Source organism: Acanthisitta chloris, unplaced genomic scaffold (assembly GCF_000695815.1).
Source record: "Acanthisitta chloris isolate BGI_N310 unplaced genomic scaffold, ASM69581v1 scaffold236, whole genome shotgun sequence".
In the NCBI taxonomy this organism is placed as follows: Eukaryota; Metazoa; Chordata; class Aves; order Passeriformes; family Acanthisittidae; genus Acanthisitta; species Acanthisitta chloris.
Genome location: NW_008677398.1, coordinates 94,515 through 110,176, shown reverse-complemented (window position 1 = coordinate 110,176; position 15,662 = coordinate 94,515). Strand labels below are relative to the sequence as shown.

Sequence of the window (15,662 nt, the reverse complement as noted above, 5' to 3'; positions counted from 1 at the left end):
CCCCCACCTGCCATATGGGCAGCCCATTCCCTAGACAACCCAGATCCCCTTTATTTGTTGTTGAGAAAAATAAAGGAAAACGCTGACAAAAGGACTAAGAACATTCACTGTCTCCAAGCATCAGGCATTAAATCTGACCAGTTGCTCTTTCAGGCAAGCTCCTCACGTACAGAAGGAATTGGTTGCCTTTGCTGAGCAAACAGAGACCACATGCTAACCTGGCTGGGAAACAGGCTGACTCAGGGGAACATCACATCCTGGGAACATCTCAATAATATTTACAAAACCAAATCCACATTGATTATCTATAGTCTCAGGGCTTGGCTGCCAAGGTGGGTCAGCTCCTCTCCTTTTGCCAGTACCTCTGTGGTGCTGATGAACATGAAAGGCCAAGGCACACATAGCTCTGCAGGTGCCTTTGCCTCTTGTCCATTGGTGTAGGGCATCTGGCAGGACTCCAGACCTGCTGGGCAGCTGAAGCCCCCTCAGGCTGCCCAAAAAAAGCAGCTGGAAAAAGCTTGTGATTTCAGTACAGGTTTTTTTTGTTTTTTTTTTTTCTTGACATTGACTACTACATATTGGCAGCCACCAGCTGATTTCTTTCCAGTGAGATTTTAGCCTTCTTGACACTTCCATAAACAGTGCAGAAACACTACAGAAAGTTAACAGAATCCATGTTGCTTCCTGAAGCACAGGTTTCCTTCACTCAGTTGAAGAAACAATTCTTCCTGGTCCCAAACCAAAGTCTGTAGTCAGAATGAGGAAAAGAGGCTGTTACTACTTGGGCAGCTAAGCCCAGTCCCACATCCTGTCCCCAGGCTAATTTCAGACTGAAAAGCAGTGAAGTTTGCTGCATTCCCGGGTAGGCCCTGCACACACAGAGCTCAAATAGCTGTAACACGTGGGTATATGGGTGTTATGTATGTGCATCTCAGCAGAATTTGCCTCCCGATGCCACAGTCTCAGTACACAGTTATCACATTAGGAATAGCTCTGGCTATAAGTGTTTTATCTGGAGATATGTAACGGTTTTGAGTCAAGCCTCTGGGGTGGGGTTTACAATTTTCTTTGCTATTTGAGCTCTTCTCAGTTGAGAGATAAGGAGGAAGGAACATCTTTGCTCACCAATCATCTTGGGGCCTCCCTGGAGGAGTCTCTGGGCTGCTCTAGTGAAAGCACCAGAAGTCATGGTCATCCAGGACATTTTGCAGTTGCAATGCAACGTGTTTGGCCCCAAACTTTTCTACCCCATCCCATATTTCCTGTGTAGGAACTCTAAGGAGGACAACACTAAGGTTTTGTGGTGGATTTGACTGGGAAATGACCTTGTGATGGAGCAATGCTCAAAGAGCCACTACTGCTGAACTTCTCGCCTTTCCATGAAATCAGTGGCACAAATGGGTAAAAATACTAAGCAGAATTGGCTTCTCTGATTTTTTAAATGACTTTGAAACTTTTGGGCTAATATTTTCTATGCTCAGGCTCTGCTGGAATATTGATAGTTTTTGAGAGAGAGAAATTTGTCAGTCAATTACATCTAAGAAAAAGAAGTTTTTAATTTTTTCACTAGTCCTCCTGACAATGCTGTTGGGAATAAAAACCTGAAGTTTTTAGAAGATTTGTCTCTGTGCTATGCTGAATCAGGTAACTATTTGCATGAGGCACAACTTTTTGAAAATCATAAGGTGTGCATGAAATACACAGCCTAAGAAAAGCTATCCTGTGCTTCATAAGCTGCTAAATGATGTAGGAGAGCCCATAGAGTTGGGAAACATAGCCAGAGCAGTCATTTCATGTGCAGGTCCCTCCCACAGAGCCCTGCTTATGTGAGCAAGCCTCTTCTATGACCTGCTCTGCTATTCCCCACACTGCTTTTATCCTTTGAAAGCATTAATTGCATAGCTTCTGGGGCTGCAGGGCTAGACCCTCAAATAGCCAGGGTTTTCCTTTTTTAACCTTCTGCTTCTTTCTATCCTGAAGGATGAGCTGGCTTCAGAAGAATTTAAATGAAGAGAGACAGCAGCAGGAAGCAGAAGTAACTGAAGCTAATCCAGCATATCACTGTCACAACTACTCACAGGCCTATGAGATCAGAAAGAGGGAGCAGCATCAAGCCAGGAGGAAGCTCTGTGTAGCATCAGTAATTTGCATCTTCTTCATGATTGCTGAGATTACAGGGGAGTATGTGTGTTCAAAGAGAGCTCAGTGTGGTGCCCAGCACAGCTGCGTTCATGCCTTCTGTATGCACTCTGACTGCAGGGACCCACAGTGCACAGAGGTGAACCCACCTGGATAAAATAACTCTCCTTTGGCCCCAGTCATTAAAAGAATTTCAGGGGGGCTGTGTCTAAGTGAAATTATCAAAATATTTTCATATATTCATTCAAGGATTGCATCTGGGTAGGAATACAAAGATCAGTTATTGGTCTGAACTGTTCTCCCAGGTCTTTAAGTTCAACTAAAAGTGACTAGCATGTCTTGCCATCATGTCACAAAAGGTTTCTAATGAATTGGGTTACATTTTTTTTGGAAAAGATTAAAAGATTTTACATATTTATCCAGGCCAATGAGACCTCGGCACTGATGAAAGCTGCTAGCAGCAGGATCTGATCATAAATGCAAGAGTCTTTGCAAAATCCAGGAAAATCCATGGCCAGTTTCACCATCTGTTTTTCTTCAGTTAAGTCAATGTATTTATATCAGGGCATGTTTATCTTTTAAATTGGCCTGCTGGTGTGTGTCTGGATCAATGGAAGATTAGTCCCCTATCTAATTAGCTTTCACTTCTGTACCCATCCTACAATACTTAATTTAAGTATTCGGCTTGTTCATAGAGCATCACCTTTTATTTTGTCCCACTGCTCTGCTCTCTCCATGGATTCTATGATATTTATATCCACCTCATAGTTCCTGGCTCTTTAATTTGCCATTCTCCACAGTGAAGTGAGGTAAGGTAAGGCATGAGGAAACCCACAGACTTTTGCCATATGTGTTCTAGGGGATGCAACAAAAATCAGCCAGGAAGGCTGAAACCCAAATTTTTTCAGCTCAGGCATCTCTGGAGTCCCATGAAAATGAAGGAAAAAGGCTTTGTCTTTCCCACAGGTGAGAAATGGAGACACTGAAAGAGCTGCTGCATTTCTGCCTTCTTCCCTGGCTGCCAAACCCAGCAGGGTCTTCTCCAACTCTTCCCTCCCACGCACTCCATCTGCACGAAGCCCCATTGTTTGTAGGTCACATGCATTTCCCCCATGAAAAGCACTGCATGCTGCTAATCCCCACGCAGTAATTTCCAGTGCCAGCAGTAATGCATTATTAACAAAACCATATAATCAGTAGGCTTAAGTTTGGTGAATGCGGCAATGCTAGAGGATAATTGGAAGGACAGATGATATGTTAACTAAATGTTTCATTTTGCTTAATGAATCATACAGCTTTTTTGCAGTGACAGCTTAAGTAACAGGCTTGAAGACCATTTTGCTTCAGACCATTAAACTTTGACAAACCAGTTATTAACTGCAGTTACAGACAGCACTCTATGGAGATTTTTGTAATTATGAACCATACATTTAATTTTTTTCATCTTTAGGCAAGACTGCCTGTGACCAGTGATTGACCATTGAGTGACTGACAAATTCTACTGCCTGTGGTATAAACATCCATTGTAGGGAAGAGAAAGTCATAAAGGCCACTTGTTGGGAATATCAATACAAAGCAGTAAAGGCCTGTAACTATTACACAGGTTCCTGAAAATAAAGAATATATTCCCCTTCCTTCTACTCTAAGGACAAACAGCTTCTGTGGGCATTATTACGCTAAACAGAAGAAACAAAGCTGCATCACTCAGAGACCTTGAAAAGTTGTGATTCTTTGAATGCTTAGATCTTTCCATGATATTTTTGCTCAAACCATCTGTGCTGGCCATTACTGCATTCCCAAAAGGGGCACTGTTGGCTGAGCCAAATACATCAACAGTCTCCAAAAAACAATTATCTTCTGTTCTTCCAAGGCAGATCTATCACAATCTCCATAGATTTGGAGATAACCAGTCAAAACAATGATACCCTATGCAGAGCTCTGATATGAAATTTCTTTCCAAGGATTTTTAGTAGTTAAGGGCCAAATGTGGATTTCAAAGGACTTTGTTTCCATTTGGGCACTAGAGACACAAACCCTGCATGTGTCCTCATGTCAGAACAAAATATACAGACTTGACCAAGTGGCTAAGTTAAGCAGACTGAGATCTCAGAAACTCACATGGGGCATTAGTTATGCCAAAAATACATAAAGTAATAATTTGCAAACATTCTTTTAAAGACAGCAGGCTAGAACAAGCTTTGGTAATGCTGTCCTACAGAACATGGAAATACAGTATCTAAAATGCAATAGAGTTTTGCAGGCAGCTTGTGCTCTACATATTTGTTTGCTGAAAGATAGCTGATGCCTTGGTTGTTAACATCTGTGCACTGTCAGATATCCCTGCTTCCCTCTGCTATGCAAAACTGCCTCCCACTTGAGATACAGCTACCCTGCAAACAGTGAAAGTCTAAGAGCTGTGTCATGACCAAAAAAGATATGTGTATTTACACCTGTGCAAGTTCTGGGAAATCCCTATTCTGCTGAATTTTTCATTTACTGCAGGGAATGAGATGCCTCCAAATTCTGCAGTCATGTTTTCTCCCTTTTGGGCAGTAACTTTCAGCTAGTTCTAAATTGGATGTATACAGAGGCAACAGAGAAAAATAATATATGCCTTACATGTGCAAAATACATTCTCTTGTGGTGACAAAACATACAGTGTTAGGTATTCTAACGTGAAACCAGCATACAGGAGGAAATTAAACAGACAGTCCATCTTGCTGGCATGAAGATGTTCCATCTATAAGGAAACGAGATATGTCTACATGTCCGTTTGGCAGTGGTATCTTGCCAAAGGTTTGAACGAGGCATTTTACAATGTTTTTCAGGCTTCATTAATTCTCATATGGGTTGTGGTCAGGAGAAACAGGTGAGTTGTAATTAATTAAATGACTGAAGAATGGAAATGTATTGCCAAATGCAGAAAGTTGTTTTGGCTCTATGATTTCACATTTCCATTTTTCTACATTTGCACTCTGATGAAGATTCCCCTGCTGTAACGAGTTGGCAGGACACTGTCCTGCCTGTGATCCTTGTCCTCTGCAGCCACCAGCAGCTGGGGTAGTTTAGAGCAAACTCCTAGTTTATTTGGATTTGCCTTTAGCTCTGAGACATAGTTAGAAGATTTTGGCAAAATAATGATATTTGGCTTGCTGGAAACAAGAAATGTGGATTCCAAAAACCTAAAATGGTTTGAGCTTTTTTTTGGTTTTGTTTGTTTTTCTTCTTCAGAATTTGCATAAAATTAACCCCCCCACCCATGAAGTAAAATGATATTCATCCACATTTTTTGAGCTCTAGCAGGAAAATTAAATCATGCATTACAGATGCAAAATGAAAGATTGGCTCTGAGAACAGAACATTTTTCTCTATGCCCTCACTAAAATGGTTGGTTGTTTATCACAGCTCTTCTACTGAGACCTTTCCATATATTCCTGTTTTAGTGCTGCCTGTGAAAAATAAAGTCAGGCATCCATCCATCCAAACACCAGGAAGAATATGCATATTTTCCTATAACAAATAGGAAATGAATCCCATAATCTAGGTCTCTGAGTTTTTGTACATACATAAAAATAGCAGTGTTCTGTGAAAAGATGGTGGGAAGATACTGGAAATGTGATTCCTAATATGGCTTTTCATGAAGAAATCTGACACTAAAATAGTCACAGTAAAGCAATCCAATAGTAATATAACCACAGAACTAATGTATCACAACTCTTATTTTTCTTAGGTCTCTCTCTCTCTCACAAAGAAATTTGGCTTATGTGTTTCTATTAATTCATATCTTTCACTGCATAAATGAGGTACAAACTATCTTTGAAGAGATTTGAGTCTTGTGTATGATGACGGAAAATTGAGTGTTCCCTTTGATTCCCAGCAGAACAGGTCTCTAGTTTGATCTGGTTGACTCTTCTGACGAGAGCCATGATCCAGGTGTGTGTTTCACACAGGTGGGCAGATTGCTGGGAGCCTGGCGGTGATCACTGACGCAGCACATATCCTGGTGGACCTGACAAGCTTCCTGATCAGCCTCTTCTCACTGTGGCTTGCCTCCAAACCTCCTACCAAACACTTAACTTTTGGGTGGCACCGAGCAGGTAGCAAACATGTCACAGCATGTGGAAACATGGAATGGGAAAGGGAAGTTATCATAGCAAGAAAGTGGAAAACATGCTGATGTCCAACATAGGTCTGCAGGCATTTAGAGACAGTGCACTAATACTCTCAAAGCCCCCAGGACACAAGACAAACAGACTTAGGCAGTAAGCCTCAAAGAATTAAAGAGCATAGTCATCTCTTATCTATAAGCATCTTTCAGTTCATTTTTTGGGTTGGTGCTACCTTTGGCTCAGATAACTGCAACATTCCTCAGTGACTTGAGTGTGAGGATTGAGCGCTCAAGCTGTTATGAAACACAAGTTTCTATAAAACCAGCAATACCCATAAAAATGAGGGTTTACACCATTTATAAAGCAAATGATTAAATTATTTTAAGAAGTCAACAATGTTTCATTTGTAGAAAAGTGGGATCCTTTAACATTTACCCTTTTTGAGATGATCTCCCTGCACAGCTATTCATCACTGCTGGTCTTTATCAGGTGCAAACACAGGCAGGCTTTTAAGGTACTCTGTCCTCAAACAAAATCAGTATATTTACAGATGGCATCAAATACCAAAAGCCTGACAATCAAACACATTTACAACGCTTTTACAAAAGACACAGCACCAGCAAAACATTAACCATGAGAAAAATTTTCTGGGAGTATGTGTCTGTTCAAGATTTAGACACCTAAATATCAATGGCTACACGTATGAGAGCATATGTAATCACAGGGTCCAAGTCTCTGATACATTCAACAGAAATCTAGGCCATGTTCTAGATTTAGTTCTATGTTTAGTTCAGCTGACTAAACAGAGAAGTCTAGTGCTAAGATGTCTGAGGCTGATGCATGGAAATGGCAACTGTTGCGTAAGACCCACAGGAGGCTGCAGAAGATGCCAAGCACCAGACCAGAACATCTCAAATGTGACCAGACGCTCAGAGTTAAGTAACTAGTATATGTTCCCAGTCAGACAATGGAGCAGGGAGGTGTGAATCACCATTAATTTGATGTTCATTGTCCACAAAGGGAGCTTAGCTTACGCCTATAAGTAGATACTTTAATTTAGTTGTCTCAGTCTGGAAGTGAATCTTATGCTGAAGGTCTTAGGGCTCAGTTTAGTTGCACATATTTAAATGATTCATGCTGTTTGAAATCCAGCTGCCACTCTGGAAGTTTTAAGTCAATTATACATCTTATGTCAAGCTATACATAGAGGTGTCACTGTATCTCAAATGACTCTAAACACCTGTGCACCTGAACCAAGGACTCAGATAATAAATGCTTCAAGGATGTTAGCTATGAAGGTCCAGAAGCAGCTCCTGACTCAGGATGTCTATAGGCCAAAGCTGTTTGTAGCTGCAGAAAGTACCAGGGAAGACATATGCCATACTCCTCCTGTCTTTATGTGGCTCCCTAAATATATTCTACCAGCTCTGCTGGAAACAGGCTGCTGGGTGAGGGGGAGGTTCAGTATGACTGAAGCATTGCTGACATTATGTAGACAACACACAGCTGAATTTTGCAGCCTTAAAAATCTACTACTTACCATCAGCTGATCTGTCATTACTCTTTGTGTTTATGCTCTCCTAGACTGCGGAAAAGAAAAAAGTGAAAGAGAGACTTCTCTCTTGCTGATGTAGGCAGGTTCAGCCATCTCATGTCACTTCATCCTTAGTCTGTACTAGATTATTTTTTGCCATTGCAATGCAGAACTTCAAGCCCAATCCTGTATTGCCTTTTTATTGTGGTAGCAAAGAGAGCCTTGCATCAAATGTTAGAGGCTATTTAATTGCATGCCATAATAGTTATCCTGTTTCTTGATTATTTTCTGAGATATATTTTCAGTTTAATATGCAGGTGGGTACCTTAGTAGAGTAGAGGAGGGCAGTCACTTAACACAGTCACTTCACTGACTACCTAGGTCTTGTAGGTACAGGCCTCCATGACACTGGAAGCTGTTTCTTCACTACTTCTCTCAGACTGATAGATATTGCCATGGAAAGGCTGTGTATGACAGGGCTCAGGTTTAGCAGAAGCCATCTGAATGTGTCCTGCCCCCCAAACCAGAACCAGTGCAGCTACTTTCAGCAGCATGGATAGAATCATGATATTGAATAAGACTGATAGTGTGAGCAAAACCTACTTCCAGGTATGAAAGCTGTCTTGTACCTCAATTTTTTACCTCTGCTATGATTCAGAGGTTCCCACACAATCCTACATTACTCTTTGCTGTGCTCTGTTCATGCTAGTAGCCCTGAAGAAATGTAACTAAGAACATCTTGAGTGAAGCATTTTGAGCTGCTGAACTGGTCTGTAAGCTTAGCTAAACTTTTGCTAAGATACTATATTGAAAAATAATATGTATTTCCACCAGTGAAGGCAAAGATGACCTCTAACATATTCTGTTGTGGACTATATGCACACATCCATACAGGTATGAATACAGGTGTCCACAAAAGCTGTTGGCTCCTTTCATGCCAATGATAGCACAGCCATCAACACTTTCAGTTGGGCCAAGTTTGCAGGATTTCAACCTGCAACTTGCAGAAAAAAATTGTATGCTTTATGTGAGCTTCTATTTTTAAGCAAAAACTAGATTACTCTGCCAGGTCACTTCCATTCGTTACTCGCCAGTTTTAGACAAAATGGTTATTTGATAAGCATTTGAAGCCTGGACTGCTGCAAAAAGGGTGACCCTCATAAAAATATATTCAAAATCATAAGTTGTTTTCATGGATTGTCAGTGGAGGTCTGTGCAAATACTTTCTGGCTATCTACTGCCTTTCACTTTACTGTGAGCTTTCATTTTCCTTGGTTGTCTCAGTTGTGCTCATTTACCCATTCAAGTCACATGGCAATTACGATTCCCACATCCTATTAAAAGTACAGTGCACGTTCATATGCACTTCCCTGCACCTCTCCTATGGCAGTGCAATAAAAGGTGGCCTTGGGGACTGGATTTATTTGAGCCCAACCCAGAGCCAATAGTGGCAAAATTAAATTTTGCTGCCCTGGGGAAAAAATAACTTCTTTTGTTCTCATCACAGCTGGTGGCACAAAAATGATTTTGTGGCATTGGCAGGATGAGTTCCAGGATAAGTTTTGCTGGCAGGACCTGCTGTTACTGCTTTCTAAGGCGTGAAGTGATGAGAGTTGTGCAGAAACAGGGGATGCTAATGGAGGGACATTATATCTGCCAGTGGGTTTGAGTGAGCCATGCCTCTCTCCTTCCCTCCAACCTCTGCCAAGATAATCTCATTGGGGAAGGAGGGCTGGTCTTTGGGGTTTTCACATCACACTGTCAGGACCAAGCAACTACATAAGTTGTAAAAGAATTGTTCTTTCATCCTTCCTTCCCATTATGACTCCTTTTTATTCCTCACAGAACTCCTCAAATGATCTTTTTCATCTCTCCAATTTCTTCAAATGACTCAACACTGGAAAGGGGACAAAAGTAGGAGCAGGCAGAACAGGGTTAGGCCACCACATACATAAGGCTGCCCTGGGCAACCACTGGATTTCCTATGATCAGAAAGGGGTTTGGGCCATTCCTTGTCAGCATCAAAGCTGCCAACATACAAGAAGCAGCTCTTGTGGGCATAAAGCTCAAAAACCTGGAACCATTATTATCAGCCTCTTAAAATTTCTTGTATTTCTCTTCTGACCATTAAAATCAGGTTGTTTTAATTTCTAGAAATTCTGGGAGCTTTGATGTCTATGATAATTGTTTGGATGGTGACTGGTGTGTTGACATATTTGGCTAGCATGAGGCTGCTACACCCCAATTACAATATTGATGCTACAGTGATGGTCATTACCTCTGTGTGTGCTGTGCTCGCCAACATCCTGTAAGTTATTTTGTTTTCCTCTCCATATAACTTTTGAACCTTAAACCTGCTGCTGTATTTCAATAGAAAAACTACAGAGAGATATTGGCCTCAAAATATTGTTTATGAGTTTCATGAGGATATGGAAAGAAGCCAAGAAGAGAGATCCTGCTTCTCACTGAAAGTTGCAGTTGCTCTCCTACTTTCTGTTAGGCGCCACACTGGGAAGGCAAATTATGAATGTACAAACTCCAGGAGAAGATTAATCTCCATCTCACTTTTGTCAGATGTCAGAATATTCAAGAACTCTAGAAAATGAGGCCTCGTTAATTATAAGGTTCCCAGGCTTTCTTGTTTGTATGCAAACCACTGAAACACCTAGGAATTATCTGCTTAGCCACTCTGCATTTCTACTTAATGTGTCAGATTTTACTGTTCAGCATTCAGAAGTGAGAGGGGTGATGGTGTGTGTTACATCACTGCTTTCAGAGATGCAATAACCCTACTGATGTTTGCAGCTTTACATCTCTTGCAGACTAAGCCTTATTCTGCACCAGACCAGCCATGGGCACAGCCATGGTGCTCACAGGGGACACATGGCAGCCCCAGCAGAAAAGCCAGCCCTGAGCAATGCCAGCCTGCGGGCAGCCTTCGTGCACGCCATCGGGGACCTATTCCAGAGTATTAGTGTGCTAATTAGTGCACTTATCATCTTCTTTAAGGTTAGTTTTATTAGTTCACTTGCCTTCCTTGCAATTAAGGATAAGTGTTATTTTCATTGCATTGTGACACTAGGTACTATGCAAATATTTCCTCTGTCTTAGTGATGCACATTGTAATTTAGTCAAAGAAAATTATACTTATTCCTGTGAACTGAAATGACTGTTGAGAGTGTAGCACTTGCTTCTTGGTGCTTCAACTAGATACTTTAGTGTCTCTCCCTTTCTTCATCAGTAGCACCTTCATTCCCTGTTCTGAGGCTTCCTAACTGGCAAAGGAGGCCAGCACTCGTTCTGTACTAGACGAATGGAAGATATTATTCTTTGATATTGACTAATTAAAGATGACAATAACCAACAATAATGAAATTAACAAAGTGATGTGTTCATATTTTTCTAGCCAGAATACAAAATAGCTGACCCAATCTGCACATTTGTGTTTTCCATCTTTGTTTTGGCAACCACCATCACCATTTTAAGGGATATTTTGATTGTGTTAATGGAAGGTAGGACCTGATTCCAGAATCAATATACTTATATTTTGTGGGTTTTTTCCTATCTCTTTCTCCATAATGCTTATATATGCTGAAAAAAATGTGTAAAAGCACACTTCTGCAATTGTTTCTTATATTCTCATGAGTCTGGTCATACTTTAAACCTACTTACAATTTTAATCAAAACTGTTTTCTACCATTACACTAGATTTGCACAAAGGCCAGTTTTTGTAAAAATCAGTGTACTGGTAATTTGCTAATGAGCTCTGAGTTGCTTTTGTTTATTGTGTGTAGCATTGCTTTTTAACACTCCTTTGGCATATGAGATGCCTACTCACTTTGTTCATTGTGCATATCCTTTTGCTGTGTGATAGATAAGTCTTTGCCCTAAAAGAAAAAGACTGCTTTGAATTGTCTGTGAAATAGGCTGCATGCAGGAGTCAGAAGTTGAAAAGACTTTTAGTTACACCAGTCCAGAAAAGCTAGCTAATGGAGGTTTCCAGTCATGTTCAAGTGCACCTGAATAGGCAATTCTCAGCACATCAGCGGCAAGAAGAACTAGACTTAGCAATATTTAATCCTGTCAGCTATGGGCCTGAACATTTGATTTGCAAGGCCAAATGATTTGAGCAGTCACATATGCATGTTTTTGCCTTCCTCACATTGAATAATACAATGCAACCTCTTTCTCAGCTATGAAGACACAAAGATTAAAGGGAAAAGTAGTTCTAACAGTGCAGGTTTTGAATGAATACTCAGTGTGACTGTGTGCATGGCTATTTACTTCTCTCTTTCACTTTGTACCTACTTCTATTTCAAGAAATAAAAATTTTATATACTGTTTTACAGTAAAGCTGCATTCTAGGATTGGTTTGCTTTTGGTGACTGTGAGATAGAGTAGTAGAAGTGTACCTAGACAAGACTGCAGCAACTGGCTGTATTTTGGCTGCCAAAAATATCAGATCTTTTGATTACTGGAAAAAAAAAGTCAAACTACCAGGAGGTCCTGGCAAACCCCTGACACTCAGAGATCTGTTTCTCAGAGATGTGACTCCCAGCTTCTGTAAGCAGTGCTGACATGCCAAAATTGGTAACCCTCTGTTCCCCTCTGCAGCAAGTCCCTTTATGCTGTCCTCCTGGGGAGGTCTCTGAAGCCAGCCACCTGTCTTCTAACTAGCTTACTCTGGAGCTGGTATTGGAGGTAGCTCTTACCTCAAGCATTCAGCCTAACCTAGGCTGTCAGCCTCACAGCCCCTGCAACTGTCTGTGTCATGCAGACACTGACTGTCCATGTTTTTTCCTAAAGAGCATGCACATGTCAGCATCGTATTCTACTAAGTCAATATGCCATATAGCATATCATTCTTGCAATGAGTGGATAGGACAAAGCATACAACACTGAGGTAATTAATGCTTACAAACAATTTTCAGTTATGGCATGAAAGACAAAAAGAACCAATACTGTGCTCATCACTATTATACTCCAGTTTTTCAGTGTACTGAGCCAAGTGGAGCATGATGAGCATAGCTGTTCATGCAGGCATAGAGATGCATTTCCAAATTCCCAGGTCTCACTCCAGGGATAATCTGCAATTAAATTCCTTAGTCAAATTTGGATTTAGATTAAACTCTGGATTTCATGTTGCAACTCATCCTATCACAAATGTCCTCTGAACGAGGGTCACCACCATCATGTATTGTAAGGAGGCTTATCTAGGAACACAATCACTGGCTATTCAGTAACTAGACCTGGGGTATAATCTCATTTAAGATTCCTGAGTCAAACCATTTTAATCTTCACATTTGTCTTTCCTTCTCTACTAAACAGATGCTTCTCTATCATGTAAATGTATGGAGGACAGAATGCCCCAAAAGTGCTCAAGTGATACCACAAAATCTTCACACACAAAAGATGTTGGTGCAAAACTAGGGCATGATCTGGCTAAATACCTCATTACCCTATGTAAACTGGACCCTCCAAGTATCTCCTAAAACATGCATGAGTCTCAACCTTCCATAGAGAAGTGTAAGACAAGGGATAGGATTAAATAGCACAGTGAACTCTGAAATAGATGAGTTTTCCAAAGCATTGCATATTTTTATAAAAATTATTCATCTAAGTGAATAAAGATTCATAATGTATTTTCCTCTATTGATCATCATTCTTATCCCTTAAAAAATATTCTTTTCTCATAAATTTTTCCTTTCCAGGAACATCAAAAGGATTTGCTTATGATGCTGTGAAAGCAAGAATTTTAGCCGTTGAGAAAGTAGAGTCTGTTCATAACCTTCATCTTTGGTCTCTGACAATGAATCAAACTGCCCTGTCTGCTCATGTTGCCACAGGTCAGTAAATTTCTGTAAGCAGGGAGTAAGTATTCAGCTGCTGTCTAGTAAAGGTCAGTCTTTCCTGATTCAGATAAAACTGACTATATCTGTTGCTTGCTAAAAATATTGTCGTCATTTTGCTGGAAAAATAAAAACAACAACAGTAACAAGAAAAGCTCTCAAATCCTCCTCCTGGCAATCTTGCCAAAACAACAGGGACCTCTACTTAGCCCAAAACATGAAAACTGCAGAGGCTGTGAAGCAAGGAAGTAAATTACAAGATATTTTAAGTCAATTAGAAGAACTACACTCAGACCAGATTTTTTTCACAATATCAAATAGATTTTGGAGTGGATTTGTCAAACTTGAAAACTGTTGATCCTTATAAGAAAAACTCACATGGCAAATCTGCATTCCTGATCCATCTCCAGCTGTAAAACCATATATATAAAGATAGATGGAATGTAGAGGTAACTCCATGGGAACAAAATTTTAAAATATTTTTTTAAATTGTAGTTCTTATCCCAGTTGACAAATTATCCACTACCCAGATCAATTTCCCTGTCTATCTGCTTGAATTATATATATTAAGGTCTATTAAAGAAAAAAAGAAATTCCACCTGAGTTTGACCACAGACAGGTTCAGAGGTGAAGTCCTCCATGGAGTTCCCACTTCCCAAAAGGAGAGGGTCTATCAGCCACCCAAATCACTTGGCACTGCTGCCAAGTGACTCATCCCTGACTGGATGAACTAATCTTTATTAAGTATTCCTGTTTTCCTCCAGTCTTCTGCCAAACTGAATTTCTATGGTGATTACTCTTAGGTTAGCTCTTGCCAAAAGTTGCATATTCCAACTACATTTGAATAAGCAAACTTTTGCTGACATGGAGGTTCCTGAAAGGAGGATAAAAAGGACAAGAAACACTTCTCAAATAAACTTCTTGTTACAACTTTTTGAACAGTTTCTGTCAGTAAACACTTGCTCTTCTTTAAAGTATTATCAAAATGCATGCACTTTGATTATTTTCTGCTTGCTGTCTACAGCAGACACTATGGACAGCCAGAAGATTTTGAGAGATATAACCCAAGCCCTGTTTGAGCACTTCAGCCTCCACTCCATCACTATTCAGATTGAATCAGGAGAGGATCAGAAACGAGACTGTGTCTTCTGTCAAGAGCCCAGGGATTAAAGGGAGGCGTACGCTATGCCAAGTAACCATCACCCCTCTTAGAGGTCAATGGAGGCTATATGTGCTGGTTGTATGGAACTGATTAACAACCAATGGTAATTAACTGACACAACAAGCCCTGGCACCAAAAGCAACACATGGGTCTTTGTTGGTATCATCTACCATGGGAAAACGTGTATTAGATCCATCCATCAGCCAGATTGGCTGTCCATCAGCAGTTTCTTTCAATTAGAAGAGAAACATCTAAATTATTCCTGACTAGAGCAGCAGATTGGCATTAAAGTAACATTTAAGAGTGCCTGTTTGTAATCACAGGTAACAAAAAACTAATCAACCTTCAAATTACCAACAGACCAATTATCACAAAATGTAATGAAATCTAAGTTTGGTGTTAGAAAACCTCAACACTTACTCAGGATGAAAGAGAAAATGTAAATTACCATGAGGAGTGAAGAGATCTGGGGGGAAAAAAAGATGGTGGCATGTGCTTTCCCTATGTTTTGGCAGACATTCTTCCTCCTGCATATTAAGGGAAGTATCAGATGTGCACCACTCTCTGCAGCAATTCACTCCATTCACAGCTGGCAAATATCTCCTTAATTTTTAGCTAGCCCTATTTATTTTTTCAGCTAGCTCTCAGGAAAACTCTTTCTTGCTAGACATGAATAGTATTCTCTACTATCAAGACAACCCATAACTTGTATCACACTGCATCATGGTGAGTTATGATGGAAGATTTGTGGTGGATTTCTGGGTGTCCATGTCACAAGGTACCACTGAGTCGTGACAATAAAAATGACCAGGTGCTCCTAGAAAATGGTGTAAGGGTAAGGGTAAGAAAAGTCTGGGGTCCATTGTGGA

General features: G+C 40.5%; 1 protein-coding gene across 1 annotated transcript in view; it reads left to right on the top strand.

The window, feature by feature from the left end:
* SLC30A8 (solute carrier family 30 (zinc transporter), member 8) overlaps positions 1-14,801 on the top strand; it is a 21,232-nt gene extending 6,431 nt beyond the window's left edge. The window contains exons 2-8 of the mRNA XM_009076471.1: positions 1,981-2,185; positions 6,098-6,236; positions 9,937-10,090; positions 10,605-10,791; positions 11,189-11,294; positions 13,494-13,628; positions 14,659-14,801. Of these exons, the coding sequence (XP_009074719.1) occupies positions 1,981-2,185; positions 6,098-6,236; positions 9,937-10,090; positions 10,605-10,791; positions 11,189-11,294; positions 13,494-13,628; positions 14,659-14,801 (1,069 nt within the window). The remainder of the gene's footprint in view (positions 1-1,980; positions 2,186-6,097; positions 6,237-9,936; positions 10,091-10,604; positions 10,792-11,188; positions 11,295-13,493; positions 13,629-14,658) is intronic.
* Positions 14,802-15,662: the final 861 nt, after the last annotated feature.